Source organism: Notothenia rossii, assembly GCF_949606895.1.
Source record: "Notothenia rossii genome assembly, chromosome: 4".
NCBI classification, from domain to species: domain Eukaryota; kingdom Metazoa; phylum Chordata; class Actinopteri; order Perciformes; family Nototheniidae; genus Notothenia; species Notothenia rossii.
The window spans coordinates 75500291-75521828 of record NC_136902.1 but is presented as its reverse complement, the minus strand read 5'-3'; the positions used below and the strand labels follow the sequence as shown (position 1 = coordinate 75521828).

General features: G+C 39.6%; 1 protein-coding gene and 1 long non-coding RNA gene across 4 annotated transcripts in view; both read right to left on the bottom strand.

Moving 5' to 3' along the window:
• LOC307036740 overlaps positions 1–12134 on the bottom strand; it is a 29663-nt gene extending 17529 nt beyond the window's left edge. Inside the window, exons 1-3 of one of the 3 annotated variants that reach the window (XR_013807435.1) lie at positions 11754–12134; positions 10086–10207; positions 1272–1366 (exon numbers count right to left, since the gene is read on the bottom strand). This is a non-coding gene — a long non-coding RNA (uncharacterized lncRNA). Of the gene's footprint in view, positions 1–1271; positions 1367–10085; positions 10296–10656; positions 10693–11753 lie in introns of those variants that run through there. The other 2 variants (XR_013807436.1, XR_013807437.1) reach the window with 2 other exon arrangements.
• Positions 12135–17046: 4912 nt separating this feature from the next.
• Positions 17047–21143, bottom strand: LOC307036738 (extracellular calcium-sensing receptor-like). Its single transcript, XM_079677319.1, has 10 exons — positions 20837–21143; positions 20340–20643; positions 20063–20149; positions 19749–19856; positions 19462–19628; positions 18819–19296; positions 18480–18710; positions 18249–18372; positions 17684–18156; positions 17047–17596 (listed from the first exon to the last, which is right to left on the bottom strand). Exons 1-10 carry the CDS (start codon positions 21106–21108, stop codon positions 17162–17164), a joined length of 2679 nt encoding a protein of 892 aa, XP_079533445.1. The 5' UTR covers positions 21109–21143; the 3' UTR covers positions 17047–17161.
• Positions 21144–21538: the final 395 nt, after the last annotated feature.

Sequence of the window (21538 nt, the reverse complement as noted above, 5' to 3'; positions counted from 1 at the left end):
TCAAACAAAAGTTTGTTATTATAACAACAAGTCTATGTCATTTTGAAGGTGTGATAACATCAACATGTATTAAGCCTGAAAACATCTTGTTATAAGGTAAAAAAAAAGCCTCAAACAGCATGTCACAATAAACATCTTAATGTCAAGAGGTTATGCAAAGGACTTTTTCTTTTCCGGAGCTGTGGTTTCCTGGAGCCTTGATGTTTTAACACTTTGATTTTTGCGCAGATTTAACACATGATATGAAGCTTATATGAGTGTGAGAGATTTTGGGACAGGGATTTTGTCACGGATATGTCAGCTTTTCAGTTTTCAGTCTTTGTGCTAAGGTAAAATGCATTTTATCTTAGATGAGGCAAATGGCTCGCAGCTTCATATTTCGTATATCAAACTATTCCTCTAACAGAGAGAAACAGGCCAGGGGGGAGGAAATGAGATGAGAGGAGAGGTAATTAATGGAGACTCTCTAAGAACCAACAATGGCTGAAGGAGGAGAGCACAGGAGGAATGGTAGAGTGGAGAAGAGAGGGCACTCATGCTATAATTGAACGAACACTTGTCACTGACAGGGCCTGATCCTGAAAATGACAGTTCTCTCTTTCTTCCTCTAACCCCTCTCCTCTTTTTAGACCACTCAAATCTATATCATCTGCTAATTGTATCAGAAGCATGCCCGCATGTAACCCATCATTAGACAAGTACGGTTCAAGAGATATAGGCTCAAGTTGATTGCGTGATAACATGGAATTACCCAATCCCTGCTACTATAACGTTTAGTAGTTGATTTTCATCAAAATATTTTGTACTATCTTTCAGAGGTCAATAATAAGGTCAAAGCCTTAGTCTCTGCAAAAGTTACAGTTCCTGAGGTTAAGATAAGAAAAGGCACATAATCTATTTGGAAACTGCTGTCCCCGTCGTTGTTTTCACTCCAAATTACTTGTTTACAATTCTCTCCTACCCAATCTGTTTCCCTTCTGATGTGGCATTGATTTCTCTAGGCTATATTAAATGCATAGTCCTCTTCTTCTTTTCTTTGTTGTTACTAGAAATAACCCTCACTGTGGCTGGCATGGAGTGTGTTTTGAGAAGAAGATGGAATATCACTTCATTTGTTGTACCGCCGTTAAATTCCTCTGAACAGCAGATAGAGCATTTGATAAAAGGTCACATATTGCCTCCACAGGATATTGAATTTTTCTATCTCTTGTCACATCCATCCCATGGCTGCAGCATACTATGTTGTGTTAACTACGGCATGCTGTTCATACTTTGTCCTTCAGTTGGATTTCTCTTGCTAACCTTCTGTCTTCCAAGTGATGCATATCTCTGCACTGCTTCACTCTGCTGCCTCCCTGGGATTATCCTGCAGGGATTATAAAGAGGTCGATGGTTAAGATAATTCCAGGTAAAAATAATCAGGTGATGATAGGAGATATTTTTCCTGTTTGTGTGAACAGGTGAGTTGTATTTTTGTAGTAAACTGTAGATTCCTTTGAAAAGATTTTGAATATCTTTTGTCCTTGTTTAGCTGAATTAAGTCTTTTTGTCGTCATATGTCCTGATTTTCGACGATCAACTTTCTTTTCTTCCCCTCTGTCGCACCTGCTCCAGTTGGAACCAATAAGCTTCTCACTGGCTTCAGTGCAGTGGAGGAAATGTCCAATAACCCAGTCCTACTATCAAACATCACCCTCAGCTATACGGCAGATAATACTTGTCTAGCAGAGAGCACCACTCAAAAGAATCAGACTTAGTATGGTTTCATTTGTGTGCCAGTTATTTTTGGCGATTTTTGCACTGCAGTCTCCATTGTGGCAAACACCTATGAGGTACACCCATGGTGAGGTTTAATGATGTGTGACAATCATAATGATGATCCATGTTTTTGTTATTTTTGTTGCAAAGTCTCCTATGCTGTAATACAGGAACATATATCTGTATTCTCTTATCTATCTATCTATCTATCAACACTTTTACTTGCAGGTGAGCTCCCCCTGTGTGTGTTTGAGTGATAAAAGGAGCTACTCTCTGTACTTTTACTCAATTCCCAGTAATACTGCACATGCCTGGGCAAAGATTGAGCTGCTGCGCATCACAGGGTGGACTTTGGGGATTGGTACAGTCTACGGGTGAGGATTTCGAAATATTTGGGAATCAGATGTTCATGGATTCAATCAGCAGAACTAAAGTGTGTGTTGCTTATGATGAAGTGAATTTAAATGCCCCTTACTTCCTAACCATAATATCTAATTCTTACCATCTAAATTTGATCCTTTACTCTCTGTTCTATAACGTTCCATCAACAACAACAAAGCCAATCCTCAATTAGGTAATCATTTAGAAACTCTCTGCTTGTGAATACTCCAAATATGATATGTCAAAAATGTGTCAGTCGGTAGCTGTCCTTATCCTTCTGATGAAAGAAGAGCTTTGTAAAAAAGGACCACTTGTGAGCTTCTTTGACTATCTGCCGAGAATTTAGGAACAAAACAGGTTTCATTTTATTAGTTTTATTGAAAAACCAACAAGTCCTCCAACTCATATGACCAAATAGGTCGATTGTTCAAGCGCTTATTACGACCTATAATCACGTTTTAAAGTTTTCGACCTCTAGTGCTCCCGTTGACTGCAAACGCTCCGGAGGGTCGTATATTTAAGCAATAGCTCACGACAGGCCGGGGTATATGCTCATTATATCACAGAGCTCTAACCTGTTAAACCCGAGAGACCCCGGTACCGGGGCCCTCCCGCAACATCTTGCAGGAAACAGTGTCTGAGGGCATGTTCATTTAATAAACTATGAATGTTTTATATCCATGTAACGGGAAGAAACTCATCTAACTGATGATTTTAAAAAAGATTCAAGAAAAACGCCACAGTGCTAACGCTGAGCCTCTGAACGAGCGAAAATGCTAACAGATTACTGCACTGAAATTCACTCACAAAACCTTATTATTTATCTTTTCTGCACATCCATGACATCGTTTCACATCGTGAGTAGGGCTGGGTGATATATCGAGTTTACACAATGCATTGTGGATTGCACTACATGCAATGTCGCAAATGACCACATCGTGAACATCGAGTATTATGTTTTCAAATCAGTTTCCCGCCGCGGCCAAAATGAGCTTTCCTTTCTCCCTCATAGACACAGTCACACACGCAGGCACCGCCCAACTTGCACACAAACATTACACACACGCACAGTGACAGAGAGGCATTTGTTTTGAGGAGAGCGAAAGAAAGGTTAGCTAGTTTAAACCTTAGCACAACATGTTTTCTTGTACGTCTTGTGAACGCAACGCTGGCATAATATGATGTGGCCTGCTGACATGGCCCGTGTTTAATTCAGCCCAGATGCGGTGACTGCAGGCCAAATCCATGAATGCGGCAGGCAGGTGTCCAAAATAAAGTCGCACCGATATGAGGCGCAGTGAGAACCACGCACCTGTCAGACTAGCGATTGGGCACATTTACATTTCAGGAGAATAATGAAGATGGTTGTTCCACTCCGTTTCTCACGAGACCAGCGCGCTGCTGTTTGCATTAGTGTGGACTGGACCGACTGAACTGACACCGGCAGCCTTAATAATTGTGGAAGGATGGACCCCCATCCTGCGAAAAAAAGGAGGAAAGGTGGTGCAGAGAGGGAAAGGGAGAAAAAAGCACGCGAGGAGGAGGCAGCGAAATGTGCTAAAATCACAGATGTATTCAGAACCCCCCCCGTATGGTACAGAATGACGAAGCAGAAAGTAAGTTAGCCAACATTATGAGCCACATTTCTTTCTATATTGTAGCCTGATGTGCACATCGACTGACTGTCAATAAAACAGTTTCTCATTCCAATGTTAAGTTAGTGGCAGACCCTGTGTGACTGAGACTGTGAGGCTACAAAAAACCCAAACCTCCTTAATGTTACTCAAGGCTAATAATATAACCGTTAGACTGCAGCTAACTGTGGGGCTACACAAGTATATATTTTTTGTGTGTTGGTTAAAATCGTTTTAATAGAAACCACGAATGAAGACAGTATAAATAACAATGGTTTAATGCAGACATATGTTGCAGGGACTACTAGAATCATCATACTGGCGTGACTGTAAACATCAAGGGGTTAAATAAAAAAAATGTATGTGTTTTAGAGGAAATTTCAGAATATCGCGATATATATTGTGTATCGCGATATAGTCAGTAAATATCGCGATATAATTTAGAGACCATATCGCCCAGCCCTAATCGTGAGGTGACACAGAATCGAGGGGTACCCTCATTATCACTCAATTATACGAACTCGCGGAGATAATAACAAGAACAGACATCAAAACATGTGGCGCTAGGTAGCTAAAAACGCTAACATGGCTCACCTGTGTCGTAGTCTGGTCAAAAGTGGTCTTCAATGGCATTAAAACGATAAAAACGCTGCTGAAGTTAATCCATAGGTTAATCCAATGTGTCTGTGTCCCTTTGAAATGATTTCTGATAATCCATAAGCAATCAACCTGCGTTTCCGTTTCTAGAAGTCAGAGCTAGAGACAGCTTCCCTCTGGTGCAAAACGGCGTGCACGAAGCCCACACCTTTTTGTTTTAGGCCCTGTCTCAGGTCGACTACTTTCATTTCCTCGCTCCTCGCGAGAGTCACTCCTCAGTTTAAACTGTGTTTTGTTTAAATTCATGTATCATTTAGTTAAAATATGTGATATATCTGAACAACAAAGTGGTCAAAAAGTCATTTTATTCATTTATTGGAAACATTTTCATGATCGCTTTTTTCGTTTTATATTTTCATTTACTGTCATTTCCATTCAGTCAGTCATTAAGTGCTATTGAAATGTTAATGTGCTACATATCCACACAAACAAACAAAGTGTGCAATCCAATGAATGTTAATCTAACTGGGTTTTGATAGATAATATATATCTTTTTCTTCTCTCAATTATTTTATTTCTATTGTGCCCTCTAATCAATATTAATCAAACTATTGTTCGCTTATACATTTTAAGAATGGCGTTTATCTTTTTTGAGAATGAGTTCTTATTTGATTTTAATTATTGGGGTCTACAACAGATGATACAAATGTTTCAGTCAGTAAATGTGTGGCAGGGGTGTTTGTGAAAATAACGGGGACAGAGCTGCTGTCAGACGATCAGCTGTGCGGCGTCATCACAAACGGACGTCGTTTCACGTGACGCTCCGGAGGAAAGGACGTCCCATTGCTCTTAAAACTCATTTCCCTGCTTCTCGTGGTTTCCTTGCATCCCTCCAGGGAGGGACTAAACACAGGGAAACGACGCAAGTGAGGGAAGCAAGGATTTCATTTAACCGACCTGAGACGGGGCCCTAGACTGTGTGTGAGGGGGGAGATTCCCCTTCGATTCAATTGGCTCTAACGGTCAGAAAAAGATGTCAATCACCAAAATCGACCAATGGGTTCCAGAGAAACGGTAAAACCCCCATTTCCACCCAAATCACCTCAGAGGTGGAGTTTATTTAGCTAAACCTCTCTAAAAAGGTCAAATGTCACTTGTTTTGCATCAATGTTGATACAGGGTACTTATTATACTGTATGTTGTAATTTGGATTCATAAAGCTTTTAGTCTACCTTACCATCATCCAAGGGTAGTTTTCACTATAAGTAAAAACAATTTTTTGGACGGACACTATAATTTACAGTTTTTATACTATGTTCAATCGGAATTTTCCTTAAAATAAAAAACATCTATTTTGATTCTGACTTTTCTACATCTGACTCACAGGTTTATCATTACTTTGAGAAAAATTATTAATGTAACCCTGTTAGAAGGGAAGATATGGTCATTTGTTCTGGGAATGTCATTTTCGAGCCTGAGACCTGAAAAACATGTTCAGGGCTAAACAGGCTAAGGGGCATGGTTCGGCCTGACGCAAAGCGACCGGAAATACTATTTTCACCCCGTGAGGGTTGACGCTTACTTTACATGGACGCTGTGGGGAAAGACGTAGTATATTAACGTTCTCCTGACGAGACCTCAAATCATCTTCGTAATATCTATCAAACTATAAATCCTACACATCCACTGGACGTGGATTCTAAAAATACAATACACTATAAATCTAATCAAAAAGCATTTTAATGGCCAAACTATCCTACAATTTAGGATTTTCCATAGAGGGTTATTTGCGAATATACGACCCTCCGGAGCGTTTCAAGCTAGTAGAAAAACATAGCAAGAGCTTTCGATGTATCTGTGAAAGACAACCTTTTTATGATCGCTGAGAAGATGTGTGCAGAATGGTGCTGATCAAACTTAAAAGGGTGCTTTACCCAGTAGGCTGATTTCCATTACATTAGGCGCTTTCACACCGCAGTACTTTTCCCACAAAGGTTCATCAGAACTTAGTTCATGAGAACTCTTTAGTTTTCATGAACTAAGTACAAATCGCGTTCACTCCGGAATAAGTCCCTGAGGGAGGATTAGGCAAATGAAGCCGCTGACGTCACTTCGTATTCTTCTGCTTTGGGTTTACTGGCAGGCCGCAAACAACTTCACGGCGTATACTGCCGCCCAAAATCCCCGGCCGGAAGTCCCCGGAGTTAGGGACTGGCTTCAGTAGAAGCTGCTGGGACTCCCAGCAGCTTCTACTGAAGCCTTCCGAGTAAACGGCCAGAACGCCGACACCTCCTCATCTCCACCGCTCCCATGTTTTATTTTGTGTTGACATAAGTTAGTCTCTCTGCGTTTCTGCGCTGGGCTAATGCTAATTCTAATAATGATAATAAAATGGCGGCTTCACAAACGTTTTTGGGAGTTTGACGGTGCGTGGTTTGCATTCCGCCCAGCCAATCAAACACAGGAACCTTTTTCTCCCACGAAAGTCCCTGCTCTCTAGCAGGGACTGAATAGGGGTTAAAAAAGTTCTGATGAACTAATTTTAGTTCCGGCTCTTTTTGGTGTGAACGCGACATTTCGGAACTATATCAGAACTAAAGTGGGGAAAGTACTGCGGTGTGAACGCGCCTATTATAATGACACAATAGGATACATCCTGTACATTGTCTCAGCTGCTTGGCAGCACCGTAGTACATTCCAGATTATGCCAATTATATTTTTTGGAGACTATTACAATGTAGTTTCATCATGCTGGGAGAATATTGCTCAAATTATATTGCAGTGTCCTAATCTTTTAGCATTACACTCTTTAACATTAAAAAGCGCTGTGCTGTAATTTATCTCTGTGTTTCCTTGCTACAATATATCTCCCCTGTTTTAAGGTTGTACATTTCCCCTCTGTGGGACGAATAATGGTATTCTGATATTCTGAAACGTTCAATTTAGAGGTAAGCCTCATGCTCCTGCCATCGCTCATTGTAGTCTTCCAATGTGCACTCTTTACCATTAGACAGTCAGTGGCTTGGGACCTGCATGCCAGTGGCGGAGCCAGGACATTTTCAGTGGGGTGGCCAGGATGGAACCAGTGATCATTTTGGGGTGCCATTGAAATCACTATTATATGAAAATAAAAATACAACTAAAATAAGGGGTTATTTAAGGCACCTACAACACACCTCTACATTATTTGGGATTAAGCTGTGGTGTAATAGATCAAATAATATTCAGTATATCTAACTATTTTTTTCTTATTCCCACAGGCAAAGTATCAATGAAGCTTACATTATACAAATATAATTTAATATAACCCCTTATATATTAAGGGTTGATGTTATTACAGGACTGTCTCAGAAAATTAGAATATTGTGATAAAGTTCTTTATTTTCTGTAATGCAATTAAATAACAAAAATGTCATACATTCTGGATTCATTACAAATCAACTGAAATATTGCAAGCCTTTTATTATTTTAATATTGCTGATTATGGCATACAGCTTAAGAAAACTCAAATATCCTATCTCTAAATATTAGAATATCATGAAAAAGTATACTAGTAGGGTGTTCAACGAATCACTTGAATCGTCTAATTAACTCGAAACACCTGCAAGGGTTTCCTGAGCCTTGAAAAACACTCAGCTTGGTTCAGTAAACTAAATCACAAGTATGGGGAAGACTGCTGATCTGACTGCTGTCCAGAGGACCGTCATTGACACCCTCCATCAGGAGGGTAAGACACAAAAAGACATTTCTCAAAGAGCAAGCTGTTCACAGAGTGCAGTTTCAAAGCACATCCACAAAAAGTCTGTTGGAAGGGGGAAATGTGGCAGGAAACGCTGCACAACCAAGAGAGATGACCGCAGCCTTAACAGCATTGTGAAGAAGAGTCGCTTCCAGAATTTGGGGGAGCTTCAAAGACAGTGGACTGAAGCTGGAGTCCAGGTATCAAAAGTCACTGTTCACAGACGTGTCCGGGAAATGGGCTACAATAGCCGTATTCCCATGGTCAAGCCACTTCTGAACTCAAGACAACGGAAGAGGCGTCTGACTTGGGCTAAGGAAAAGAAGCACTGGACAGTTGCACAGTGGTCCAAAGTCCTCTTTTCAGATGAAAGCAAGTTTTGTATTTCATTTGGAAGTCAAGGCGCCAGAGTCTGGAGAAAGGCTGGAGAGGAGCAAAATCCAAGTTGCTTGAAATCCAGTGTGAAGTTCCCACAGTCAGCGATGGTTTGGGGAGCCATGTCAGCTGCTGGTGTTGGTCCACTGTGTTTCATCAAGCCCAGAGTAAATGCAGCTGTGTACCAAGAGATTTTAGAGCACTACATGCTTCCGTCTGCTGAAAAGCTCTATGGAGATGAGGAATTCATTTTCCAGCATGATCTGGCACCTGCCCACAGTGCCAAAACCACCAGTAACTGGTGTACTGACCATGGCATTACTGTCCTCGATTGGCCTGCAAATTCCCCTGACCTGAACCCCATAGAGAATATGTGGGGTATTGTGAAGAAGAAGCTGAAAGACACCAGACCCAACAATGCTAATGAGCTAAAGGCCGCTATTGAAGCATCCTGGGCATCCATAACACCTCAGCAATGCCACAGGCTGATTGCCTCCATGCCACGCCGCATTGATGCAGTAATCCGTGCAAAAGGATTCCCATCCAAGTACTGAGTGCATTAATGGACATTTTCAAATGTTTGATTGTGTTTTGCTGTTATAAATCTTTTTTTTTTACTTGGTCTGAGGAACTATTCTAATTTTTTGAGATAGGATTTTTGAGTTTTCTTAAGCTGTATGCCATAATCAGCAATATTAAAATAATAAAAGGCTTGCAATATTTCAGTTGATTTGTAATGAATCCAGAATGTATGACATTTTTTTTTTTTTTTTAAATTGCATTACAGAAAATAAAGAACTTTATCACAATATTCTAATTTTCTGAGACAGTCCTGTATGTTTAGCTTATGATGATCAGCAGCACTATGAGCTCATTCTCTCAGTGTATCATCAGGAATACAGAGACACACAGACATCATTTAAATAAGAGTTTTTTAATTCAATGATAGGTTAAGAATAAACATCTTAAAGTAAATAACGATAAACAATAGCCCTTAACCCTGTAAGGCCCCCGGTTGTAATTTTACAACATTACTTTAAGCTATCCAAAAAAGTCAGTAAATGTTTTTGTTTTTTTAAAAGACTACATTTACATAGTCAAAAGGTCCTTTTGTTCAGCCTCACAATGCTATTGGGTAGTAAATGTGTTTATAGGTCCTGCCCTCTGGCCATACATATAAGACTTACATTCCTGACAATATATCTCAATAGTCATCTTTTATGGTGTAAATGCCTTTTTAATAACAACATTTTTGAATGGAACATTCTCAACATGAATGCATCAATCTAAATGAATACAACTTAAATATGTGGGAAAATACTGTGTATGAAATGTATAATGGAAATGAGATGTTAGCTTTTTGTTTTGATATATATATATATATTGTATTCCAGTCTCCCTTCAGATGTTAAGTGGCATGTAATTCAACACAATGCAGCTCACCTCCTTCAAAGTGAAATGAAAAACCTCTGCATTTTCTATATAGATATTAACAGTACTTAATGTCAGCTTGGTAAAAAAAAAGAACATAACAATTATTATTTACAATGGAATAGGCTTAGCTAACAGACTAATTTCCACCACTCATGGAACACACTCACCTTTTCTCTTGAAAAACTGGGTGACATACTGTCGCCCTTTAGTCCCTCTCTCTTTTCTTTCTCTCCTTTATTTTCTTTTTGAAAGCCTGACTTTGTGAGTCGTTGAGACATGGTGTTGTACCCTTAAAAAGGAGAATAGTGAGTGAGAGAACTGAATACATACAATCACGCAGCTCCCGCCTTCACTCGTCTGAATCGAGCCATCTTTATAATGAAGCTTGTACATTTACAATGAATATACTCAAATTTCAGGACCAATAATTATGACAAAATTCTCCTTTATCTTTAGCTCTTTAACAGTGGTAAAACAACATCTGTATGGACATGTGCATGTAACAGTGCCTAGCTTAGCTGCTAACAACATGACAAACGGTCAGATTCAGCGGCACCACAAGGTATACAGCAGCTAGCTTCAATGACCAGAAAGTTAGCCAGAATTAGCAAGAACCTTCAAACAATACAACAAAGTGCAAAATACACACTTTCCTCTCACAACGAACCACGGTGATGTAATACGGATTATATATAACATGGGTTGATAGATGTATAGTGCTTTGTATACTGTAATTACCTTAAAAAGGGAAATAGTGAGTGAGAGAAGTGAAGACATACAATCACGCAGCTCCCGCCTTCACTCGTCTAAATCGAGCGAGGAAGAGGGCAGTGATCCCGCCCGCTGGAACCCCAAGGCATTACCAACAGATTAACGCACAATCAAGCCATACAGTACAGCAGGATACATCTATCTCTCAGAATTGACTATTCTTGTCTGTCACAATGGCACACATAAGTACTAGCATCCCTGCTCACATGCTCTCACTCTCTGCTAGAAAGTGCCGTTTGGAGTTTGGAGGCGGGACCAAACCATTGCATGTAAATCGAAGGGGTTGTACAGAGGCTTTGGATAATTAACTTTTGGAAGAAAATAAGTTCAATGAATTGTAAGTTAAATGAAATTAATAATCTTTTTTCTCAAAGTAATGATAAACTTGTGAGTTGGATGCAGAAAAGTCAGAATCAATATCATTTTAAAGAAAATTCAGATTGAACATAGTAAAAAACTGTAAATTATAGTGTCCGTCCAACATTTTTTTTTAACTTATATTGAAAACCAGTGGTGTAGTGGGGGTCTTTTTTACTGGGGGGGGCGCTATTTTAATTAGGTCATCCCAAACAATGCCACACAAGTGTGCACGCGCGCAGTGCACTCACAAAACGGGCCGAGAGGTCCACAGAAACTACCGGTATGCTTAATCCTACTTTAGTTACTGTACTGCAAAAAGCCGACGGCGCTGCGCTCAACACACACACAGACTCAAAACCATGGACACACTGGCACATAAGTAAACAATTTATAGGCCTAAATTGCATAAGCTACAGTATTGCAACCAAGCAGACAGCGCTGCTTCTCTCTCTCTCAATCTCCACTTTCAAAAAAATCTATTTAAAACTCATGACAAACAAACAAAATTCCCAAAGTTGTCCTGAAATTAACTTATTAAATAAACTAAACGAAAAATATAGCTTATGCAAACAACATTGAATCTGGACTTGAAATTATTCTGATTAGTTGCAAGTGTGCAGCACAGCGCTGCTTCTCACACACACACACACACACACACACACACACACACACACACACACACACACACACACACACACACACACCTTGCGTTTTGAAGACCGATAAATCCGAAATGGATGAACAAACTTTGCAGCCCAGTTTCCCAGCTTTGCAGACTATCTATTCCTCTTGTTTCCTCCGCCACATCTCCTCCATCCATGCATCTGGGAAAGGTGAGCTTGAGCTAGCCAGGGGAACGTTGCTAGCGCAGCTAACGTTAACGTTAGTGCTGGCATTATCCACGTCTTTTGGCGGCTCTTGTGATGATGTAGTGCTAGTAGCAGCTTCACTTGTAGCTTCGGTGCTGCTAGCCTCTTTCTTCTTGTGAATTATATTCTTTTTAGAAAAGAAGTCAAGTAAAAAATGTTTGAATGCCATATTGAGCTATCAGAGCTCTCAAGTCTCACGCATTTGACACACGCATTTCACTCCATTCACACGCCACACCTTGTATTTCTCACGCAGATTTCTTTCCAGGGTACCGCCCACCAAACAAGGCTTGTGTGAGACGAGTGCACTCCACTAGCACCCCCTCCCCCCTCCCCCGTTGACATTCGCGCTACAGAGGGCTTCATACTCCACTAGCACCCCCCCGTTGACATTCACGATACAGAGGGCTCAATCACTATTATACAGCTTATTACCAAACTCTCTACACACATCAATAGTCTCCTGGTGGTCAGAGTCAGACTACAGCAGAGAGTTTGGAAGAATATGCTTTTGAATAATTTGGGGGAATATTTATAATGTAAATCTTCAATAAATATGGCGTTCTCTTAAATAACTTTACTATTATACAGTATATTTCTACCAAACTCACTATTTGCATTGTTGTTGTTAGCATCTGGTTAGCTAGCTGCGCTAACGGATATTAGAAGCTGTTTCTAAAACAAGGAAAGAGAGAGCTCTGCCCTGTCAGACTGAGATAACTACAGCTCAGTGAGGTAAGGGACTCTGTTTAATTAACTTTAGTCTAGTTATCTCAGTGGGTCTCAAACGTTTTGGTCACCATTTATGAGAATAAATGAAAAATAGTTATGAAATACTCTATGATAGTAAAACAAGAATACAGTTTAAAAGGGGAGTGATTGGTAAAATATCGCCAGATTGGTGCTTTTCACTTCAATATTAAAAAAAAAAAATCTTCCCGGGGGAGCATGACCCCCCCCCATTTGTAAAATAGCACTTTACCTCTGCTTACACCTATATGCCATTTTATATGCTGTGAGCTGATTATCGAGCCTTCATTGTAAGAGTCGCGGGTACACTGTATGTGCGTGTTCCACTGTAGCCCTGGTACATTAATGGGAAACCCTAGTTAGTAACACTGTACACATGAATGTTTCTTTTTTCGATTCACCAAAAGAAAATCTCACTCCAAGCTGAACTCAAATGTTGGCAGCCCTGACTTTTTCAAAGTGAAAGACACATTGGATTAACCTATGGATTAACCTTCAGCCAAATTTGTTCTAATTTGAATGCCATTGAACACAACTTTTGATCAGAATAACAGCTAAGGTGATCATATCTCCGTTTTTTGATACCTAAAGCTACTCGTGTGTTGTCTGTATTTGTCACAAGTTCTGATCGCTCAGTGATGATCCTTATACTTCTATAATCTGTGGAATCTCAGGATGTTATCTAAGCTTGTTTGCAGATCCAATAAGTATATCGATCGGTAGCTAGAGTTCTGTGCTAACGGTTTTAAGATCTTTTAACCCCCTCGGTGGGTCCGTGAGGCTTAAGGTGCTAGCTGCTGAGTGGGGAGAATCGAAATAAACATTTCATCATGCCATCAGCTCATGAGTTGGTGTTATCCCTACACCCTGACAGCCCATCATTAACATTAACTCCTGAGTCAGATGATGTGCATGTGTTTGTGTTTCACACTGTGCATGTGCTAATTGTTTGGTCTTGCAGATAATATTTAATGTGAGAAACCCTGCATATCTGTCTCTTGATTGCCTTCTGTCAACACATCCCTTATCTATTTTCCCAGTATAGAACATTGATCTGCAGTTTAATTACGCCAGCACAGTGACTCATACTGTTACAGAAAAGCCAATCACCACTACCAAAATGTAAGTTGCAGTACTTTTTTTTTCGGGGACTTTCTAAACCTTCTGATATTTTGCTTCCCTTTATTATGTATGTGCTATTGTCACAGAGACCATTAGATTCGACCGCATTTTCTATGGTGCCCATCTCATATGTGATGCAGGCTCTAATTGAATAAAAAGTGAAATAAATGGTGATAACGCTACCTAGGTTTCTCCTCAGAATAAATGTAAAAAGCCAGGTTTATAATGAAAGGGACCCTGTCCCCTTCAAAACATATGTAAGGTCATTGTCTAAATATCTAAAGATTTGTTCATTCAACCGTGAACTAAAGCCCTTTTCTGTCAAGCTACTTTTTTCTGTCATGGGTATATCTGTAAGAGGTGTAGAAGAAAAGAGAAATACTTTACCGCACATACAATTACAATTGTGTGACAGCTTCACTAAATGACTCTAAATGTTCAATTCATTGTTTTCTTAACACTTTCTTATTATTTACTTTGTAATATTTTGAAGACATTCTTTTTAGTTTTACAACTTGATGAAACCTTTGTGTTTGACATCAGCCATTATAGATAATGTAACATGTGTAATACAGTTAATTATTCAAAAATGTTAGAGTTCTTTATTTTTATACTTAAACTTGCACTACTGTTCAAAAATAAATAACAACAAACCTGGAATAATGTATTTGGGACTGTTTTTTGCTTTTTCTTGTCGTACCGAACCCGTACCGAACCATGACCCCCAAACCGAGGTACGTACCGAACCATGAATTCTGTGAACCGTTACACCCCTATAATTGTTTTCCCCGGCAACTGGAGCTATCGATTAAGCGAAGATCAATTTTAGGTAATTTGAAGGTTTCTACACAAAATCCATTTTTGTTTTTTAGGAATGAGACAAGTTTTGAAACTGTCCCTTTTGGCTAATCAGTTTTTTCTACTTTATGTTTTATTGTTGTATCTTGTGATATTAGGGAGACCTTTTTCCTTTTCATATATAATTCATGTCTTTAGTGCCTTTAAAACCAAAAACATAGTGCTTGTCAGACTCAAAATGACACATAATGTTAATTTTTGCTTTTGCAAATGTGAATTTCCTCCTAAATTCATGGTGTTTCAAAAGAGAGGAAAAGTCTCAAGAAGTATATTTATTTGTCAAGTAGAAATCAAGATGTCCAAGAGTGCAAACTGAAAGACACTTACTGGTAACTTAATATTTGCCTAATGATTCCTACTCACTTGAAACAGAATATTACGTTACACTTCCTTTCTCCTGCACCTCATATTTGTGACAGTATTTTGAAGTTATTCTCCATTATCTGTCTTTGATAAGGTAAGCCCCCATGTCTCTAAACATCTGTTCAGCATGTTCCACATTTCAGAAACTGACTGATGGCAAGATTAACAACATAGCTGCATGTAGGTACTAGAGAAGTTATGCCCTTATTACATCTCTCAGTTACCCTCCTGTGTTTACCTCCAAGCTGTTATCACGTCTCAAATTATCCATTTCAAGGAATGGATTTCTATGAATTCTGGTCTTATTATTTTCACCCACTCTTTTAAAAGAATGCTCCACCCACAAAATTACCATTTCTATATGAATTGCTCACTTGTGTTCACTTCAATTCTTGAAGTAATACGTTTTTCTTACATGCATTCAAGGTGAACCAAGAATAGAAAATGGACAAAAGTCGTAATTAATTCAAGCAAATAGTGACTGTTAAACAACAGAAATACGATATCGAAACAGTTCTTCACAATCTTAATGTTGTGCAGTATAATCCATCACATGTATTTAGCTGTACATTATGCTCATTACTTCCTAAACACTATTTACTTTAAAGCTTCCACATAAACAGCTCTTTGCATCCATGCAAGTCCGGACAAGTCTAAAGTGTTTCAAAGAGAAAGGTTACAACTAAAATGCATGTGTTTGGGTAGTAGTGAGCATATGATTGTATTGGATTATACTGTAAAGCCCTTGTTTTGTGAGTTTGTAAAAATATGTCTTGACATTTTTTTGCTGTTGTTAAACACGTTCCCAATTTACTCCTATTCATCAAGACTTCAAGGTGAGCGATTTCGTATGAAAAATTATAATTTTGTGGATGAAGTATTCCTTTAATATATTCCTTTCAGAGCCATGCACATTTCATTTTACGTTTGCAGGTAATTTGATGGCCCAGTCATTTTATTGAAGAAATTACTGCCCAGTTTTGTTCTCACTTAAACAGTCAAACCCTCTTTATATTCTGCTTTCCTTAATTAAAGCCAGCAAATAGTGCTACGGTCTGACAGTGCACTCTGAGGACAAATCAACTCTTTCATTGTATTCAATTATGTGAGATGACAAAAGAATGCAAAGGCTAATAAGAGTAAAGGTTAAAGTAAATGTAAATAAGTGATACAGTGTCAATTAAACATCTGCCTCCTCTGACATATTTTCCTCCTTTCTGTCCCTGATGGACGTCAGAGACACAACGTCTCTCCATCTTCGAATACATTCCCCTGCCTTGGGAGGAACAACAGATCAATCAGTGGTGGATAATCAATGTTAGTCTGAGAGCAGCTGTGGAGAGCCGGAAAAATGTCTGTCGTTTTCAGTTTGTTTTTGTAGAGAACAGCCAGGCGTGATGTTTATATGTAAAGGCCTCTGGAGTATGAGGGTTTAATAAACCAATGACAGCTGGGATTTCCACTGAGCATACCTCATAGACCCTGGGCCTCATCATTCTATCTAAGGTCGAATCAGCATGGACAATGCTGCCAAATCCCATTCAGACCTAGCAATGAACTGTCCCTCACATTTCTACTGAGAACGTCAAATGAGTGTCATGTAGTAGGTCATATAAAACCATTTGATCCAAGAAGAGCATGGCTATTCAGTTTGTTCTTATGTGGATTAAACAGACTATAGGAGGCTTCATTGGATAACATTACCACTTTATGATGGATAAACGTGTTTTTAAATTTTCCATTTTATAAATGCCAGATTTGATCCAATGATGAGAGTACAGTTTGAATTGATATTGAACTAATCCAGTGAGTTTTTACATCATTAGCTTGAAAATTATCTAGAGGGACAGTTATAAAGACATTGGAAAATATTTGTATGACAAATGTGTGTGGTTGCGTATTTCCAGATGGGCATAGATAAAAAGCACAAAGAAGCATTAACAACACACTGCTACCATCTAGTGGTAAAACAATAATAAATGTTCATAAACAAGAACAGGAGACTTATAAACTTGGTCATTTGTGTCACTTAATATTCAACCCCAAAAAAACACATTTTGAAATTAACTTATATCAAAAATGATATTTCATTAACCTGTAGGAAAGGCCAGTGAAAACAATTCCATAAAATATGGATGAAATATGATCTCCTAAGATTTGTCAGGTTTCGCCATCAGGTGTTTCCATGTGTTCTTTTCTGGTCTGAGTAGGATAATGTAGCACTTGGGTGCAAAGATACAGCCGAGCAATCCATAACTTGAAGCCAAGATAGCAAATACCTCTGTGGCCGTTGAGTACTTTCCTGGAGAGCTAATGTAGGCTGGAACAAAGGCTATCCACACTGCACAAAAAATGAGCATGCTGAAGGTAATGAGTCTGGCCTCATTGAAGTTGTCCGGGAGTTTCCTTGCCAAGAAGGCCAGAAGTAGGCAGACGCAGGCCAGCAGGCCAATGTAGCCCAGGACGAGAGAAAATGCTACGGGTGAGCCTTCGGTGCACAAGAGAATGACAATAACACTCTCACGTGGTATCAATTTGCATGGAGTAGGGGGAACAACAACCAGCCACACTGTGCAGATGATTACCTGCATAAAAACAAACCAGTGTCATTCAAACATTTAAATTAATTATTTCCTAACCATTTAAACCAATAAAGAGTCAGAAGTCCTTACCTGGATCATTGTACAAATGGTAATGATTGCCTTTTGCTGCGTAGGCCCAAACCATTTCATTACATTGCTGCCTGGAAGAGTAGCCTTGAAGGCCATTAACACCACTATGGTTTTCCCCAGAATACAAGACATGCAAAGAACAAAGGTGATGCCGAATGCTGTGTGTCGCAGCATGCAGGACCACTCAGAGGGCCGGCCGATAAAGGTCAGAGAACACAAGAAACACAGAGTCAAGGAGAAGAGCAGCAGGAAGCTCAGCTCAGAGTTGTTGGCTTTGACAATGGGTGTGGTTCTGTGATAGGAAAATATAAAGGCCACAACACAGGTGCAGAAGGAGCCAATGAGGGAAATAGCCGTCAAAATAATGCCCATGGTGCCACTGAAGGAGAGGAAATCCACATATTTTGGGATACAGGCTGTTCTCTCATCATTGGACCAGAACTCTGGCAAACAGCGCACACACTCTATGGCATCTTAAAGACACAGACAACAAGTCTTAAGCTGTGGCTTTAACACTGCAATTGTTGATCACATTCTCAAAATGTAGGAAAGTATTTTGTCTCACCAGTCTGATTGCTTATCTCCCCAGCTGTGCAAACCACACAATCATGGCAGCACACAGGGAAGTTAGGTCTGATAGACTTCCGGGTTCCTGCGGGACAAATGCTGCTGCATACCGACAAGGGAACCTGAGCAAATGGGATAAAGCATACTTCACAACGCAGTCACAATAAAAATATATAATTGGAAAAAATGCGATATACAAGATATAATTGTATTCTATTGATTCCCGTACATTGGTTTCGTTACTGTTCCAAACTATGATAGGTTCCTCGATCTGGAGTTTTTGCTTTCCAACTGTGGTCGTCTCATCAAATTTTCCAATAGTGACAAATTCCATTTCTCCATCTTGTCCCATCTGCCAGTTCACAAGGTCATACATGGCTGCAGGATCCCCATTCTCATCAAACTTGATTTCATCACCAAAGGAGCTGATGTATTCCACCTGTTTTATATAATGAAGTAGCTAAGGGAAGAACGTTATTATTTTTGTAATATAAGCAAGATCCATAAATTATGATCACGCATTGCTATAACTTGTTTGTGCTGAATTGGTGAGCAAATAGGAAGGTACCTGCCATGGCTGTATATTGTCTGTATTTGGACAGGCCTGCTGAGAAAATGGCCCTTTTCCTTTTACACAGCTTCTTATAGCCTTCAGTGCATGGACAATGGCATACACAGCCTTATACACATTGTAGGAAATCCTTAGTTGCGACACATCTGAATAGATATTCTTGACACTCTCCAGGTCTTCTGCTCCAGAACATCGACGTTTATCCTCAACATTATGTTCCTGACCTTCAGTCTGCACACCCAGGCTACATTGAAACATTTCTTCCCAGAAGGGTATCACGAAAGGATTTGCAAGGGCACCTGGCCTCGAGGGATTCAAGCTAAGCAGAAAGTCTTGCAATCCAGGGATCTGTGCTCGATGAATGGCAAAACCCATAGAACCCTGGAGGATGTGGTGGTACTTTTTTGGGGTGGAGAGGACGGCAGCTGTGCTCCAGGCCTCACTGGCAAGCCACTGTATCCCAGTGAGCCCCTCTCTAAATTAAAGAGATATGAATATGATTTGTTTGCAATGATAAACATATGGACATTCAAACTCAGGCAACATGAATCTGTAATAAAATCAACAAAACCAATAATACAGGTGAATTTTAATCACAACATACAGATAATAATAGTGTTAGAAAAACAAAATGTCATGCCTGAGAGCTTCATCAAACAAAGCAGCTGCATCTTGTTCCACAGCAAACACTAGGATCACCCGAGCCCCAGAAGAGCGGATCTTGGAAATGATGGATGAAATGGTGATCTGTGCTCGGTTCTTCGGGATGACCTCATTTAGAGCAACACAGACACCTAACTTTCTGACCTAAGGGAGCATTACAGGATTCAAGATAACTTATTTCATTTTCTAAATGTATAGGCTACATACATTCCAACATGACAATTTATTCTTATTAAATTGTTTATTAATTGTTGTGTGACCTACCTCATCCGCAAATATGTTGGCCCCTCCAAGGCCATAGGCATCATCCCCTGCTATCACACCTACCCAAGTCCAGCCAAAATGCTTGATGAGTTGTACCATTGCATCTACCTAGAGATAGAAAGAAAAGGGGAATAAATACACAAGGAGAGGGACACATATTATATATATTCAGAATAAGAAAGTACGATTTCACCTACAAGGAATTTGCTTTGGTGGTTTGGTCTATCGTTACAGGAATAAACATGTGAATATGATTCTGTTTGTGTGACATTGTGAATAATCTTAGTGTCCCAGTGTCCTAAGCTTCCTCTTACCTGAAATAAGTCACTGGGCATGGTCCTTAAAAATGCAGGAAACTCCTTTTTGTCACTGAGACAGGCACAACTGGAGAAATAACTTACCTAAATAAAAGAAAAACAAACGTGTCCCAATGTCCCACAATAAAACATTATTTATTCAGTCATACTGTATGGACTAAACTTGAATACTCCAAAACTTACAATTTGAGTTTTAATCATTGACACAGTGGTATTAAAACACAACAAATAACAATGTGGCAAACACAGTTGTGAGTGGCTTTATCTAACTTACCTGTGGCACTTGGAAGACTCCAAGGAAACGGGCAACAACAAGGGACTGAGTAGAGCCTCCGTCTCCTATCACTGCTGGTACAGTCCCACGACAGGTGCCTTGACTCTCTTTCTCCACTTCAACTCCTATAACCTTTTCATTTCTCACTAACTCCATGACAGCCTTCAGAGCCTGATGGGGCGTACTGCATGAATCAAAGATCTTGTAGCCAAGTGTGATGTTGGGAAGGAGCTTGCCATCTCTATTGATATCCTCTATGGCAAAGATCATAGTTTGCATCCAGCGGAATGTCCGAAAGTTAAACCTGCAAGAACGGAGAAGATGTATTCAGGCAAAGTTGAAGCAATTGCAATGCATTCCACTTAACATAGTTCATAAAAAGTTGCTTCACAGAACTAAACAAGCAAGATCTGTGCCATATATGGGCATCTGAGCAGAGGTTACATCAAACATTTGCAGCTACAGCATTTTCAAGATAAGTTAAAAAAACAGCCTACCTGGTGCAATGTGCAGGTGGAGGCTTAGAAGTGAAGGACAGACTGGGCTCCATCACCATATCATGAAGGGAGAAGAGCCCCCCCAATATGATGTCCCCCTTTTTCTGCAGCACAGGCAGAGACATTGATCCCGGGATTATTTTGCATTGTTGGCTCTGGCCTTGGCAGGAGTTGTAGGGAAACATTATACACCACAACAGACTCAAAACCACAAGCTTGGTCCTTCTCCAGGAAAGACCTTGCTCTACTAATCTCATCCACGAATAAATCATCCTTAATTTAAAATAAGTCACTGTCTAGTTCTAATAATATCTTTTTGGGTAACCCATGCAATCAGTAAAAAAGCACCAAACAAATGTGTCAGTGGTCAGAGCTAGTGCTCACAATACAAAAACATTATGACCCCATTCTGACAAACACAGTATCAACAGGAAATAAATAAGGGTAACATTTCTAGTAAAGCCAAAACAAAAATCATCTTCAAATTCAAAGTAAAGAATCCTCGTCAACATGAAGGTTAAAAAACAAGGTAATAGGCATCAGACGCATTCACTGCTACATCTACATTACATTAACACCACATAGATAAGCTTTTTTTTTTAAAGTGGTAAGCAGAGGAAGCTGTCCTGTAGCTTATATAGGCTCTCTGCCTCATATCACAACACTCAAGTTGACCTTATTTCCCCTGGGCCTCCGATCAAT

Coding starts and splice junctions, on each gene's coding strand:
- LOC307036738 (XM_079677319.1), bottom strand. CDS start 21,108: ATGATTTATTCGTGGATGAGATTAGTAGAGCAAGGTCTTTCCTGGAGA. Junction 20,644..20,836: donor CCACCTGCACATTGCACCAG/GTAGGCTGTTTT, acceptor CCGTTCTTGCAG/GTTTAACTTTCGGACATTCC. Junction 20,150..20,339: donor GAGTCTTCCAAGTGCCACAG/GTAAGTTAGATA, acceptor TCTTTTATTTAG/GTAAGTTATTTCTCCAGTTG.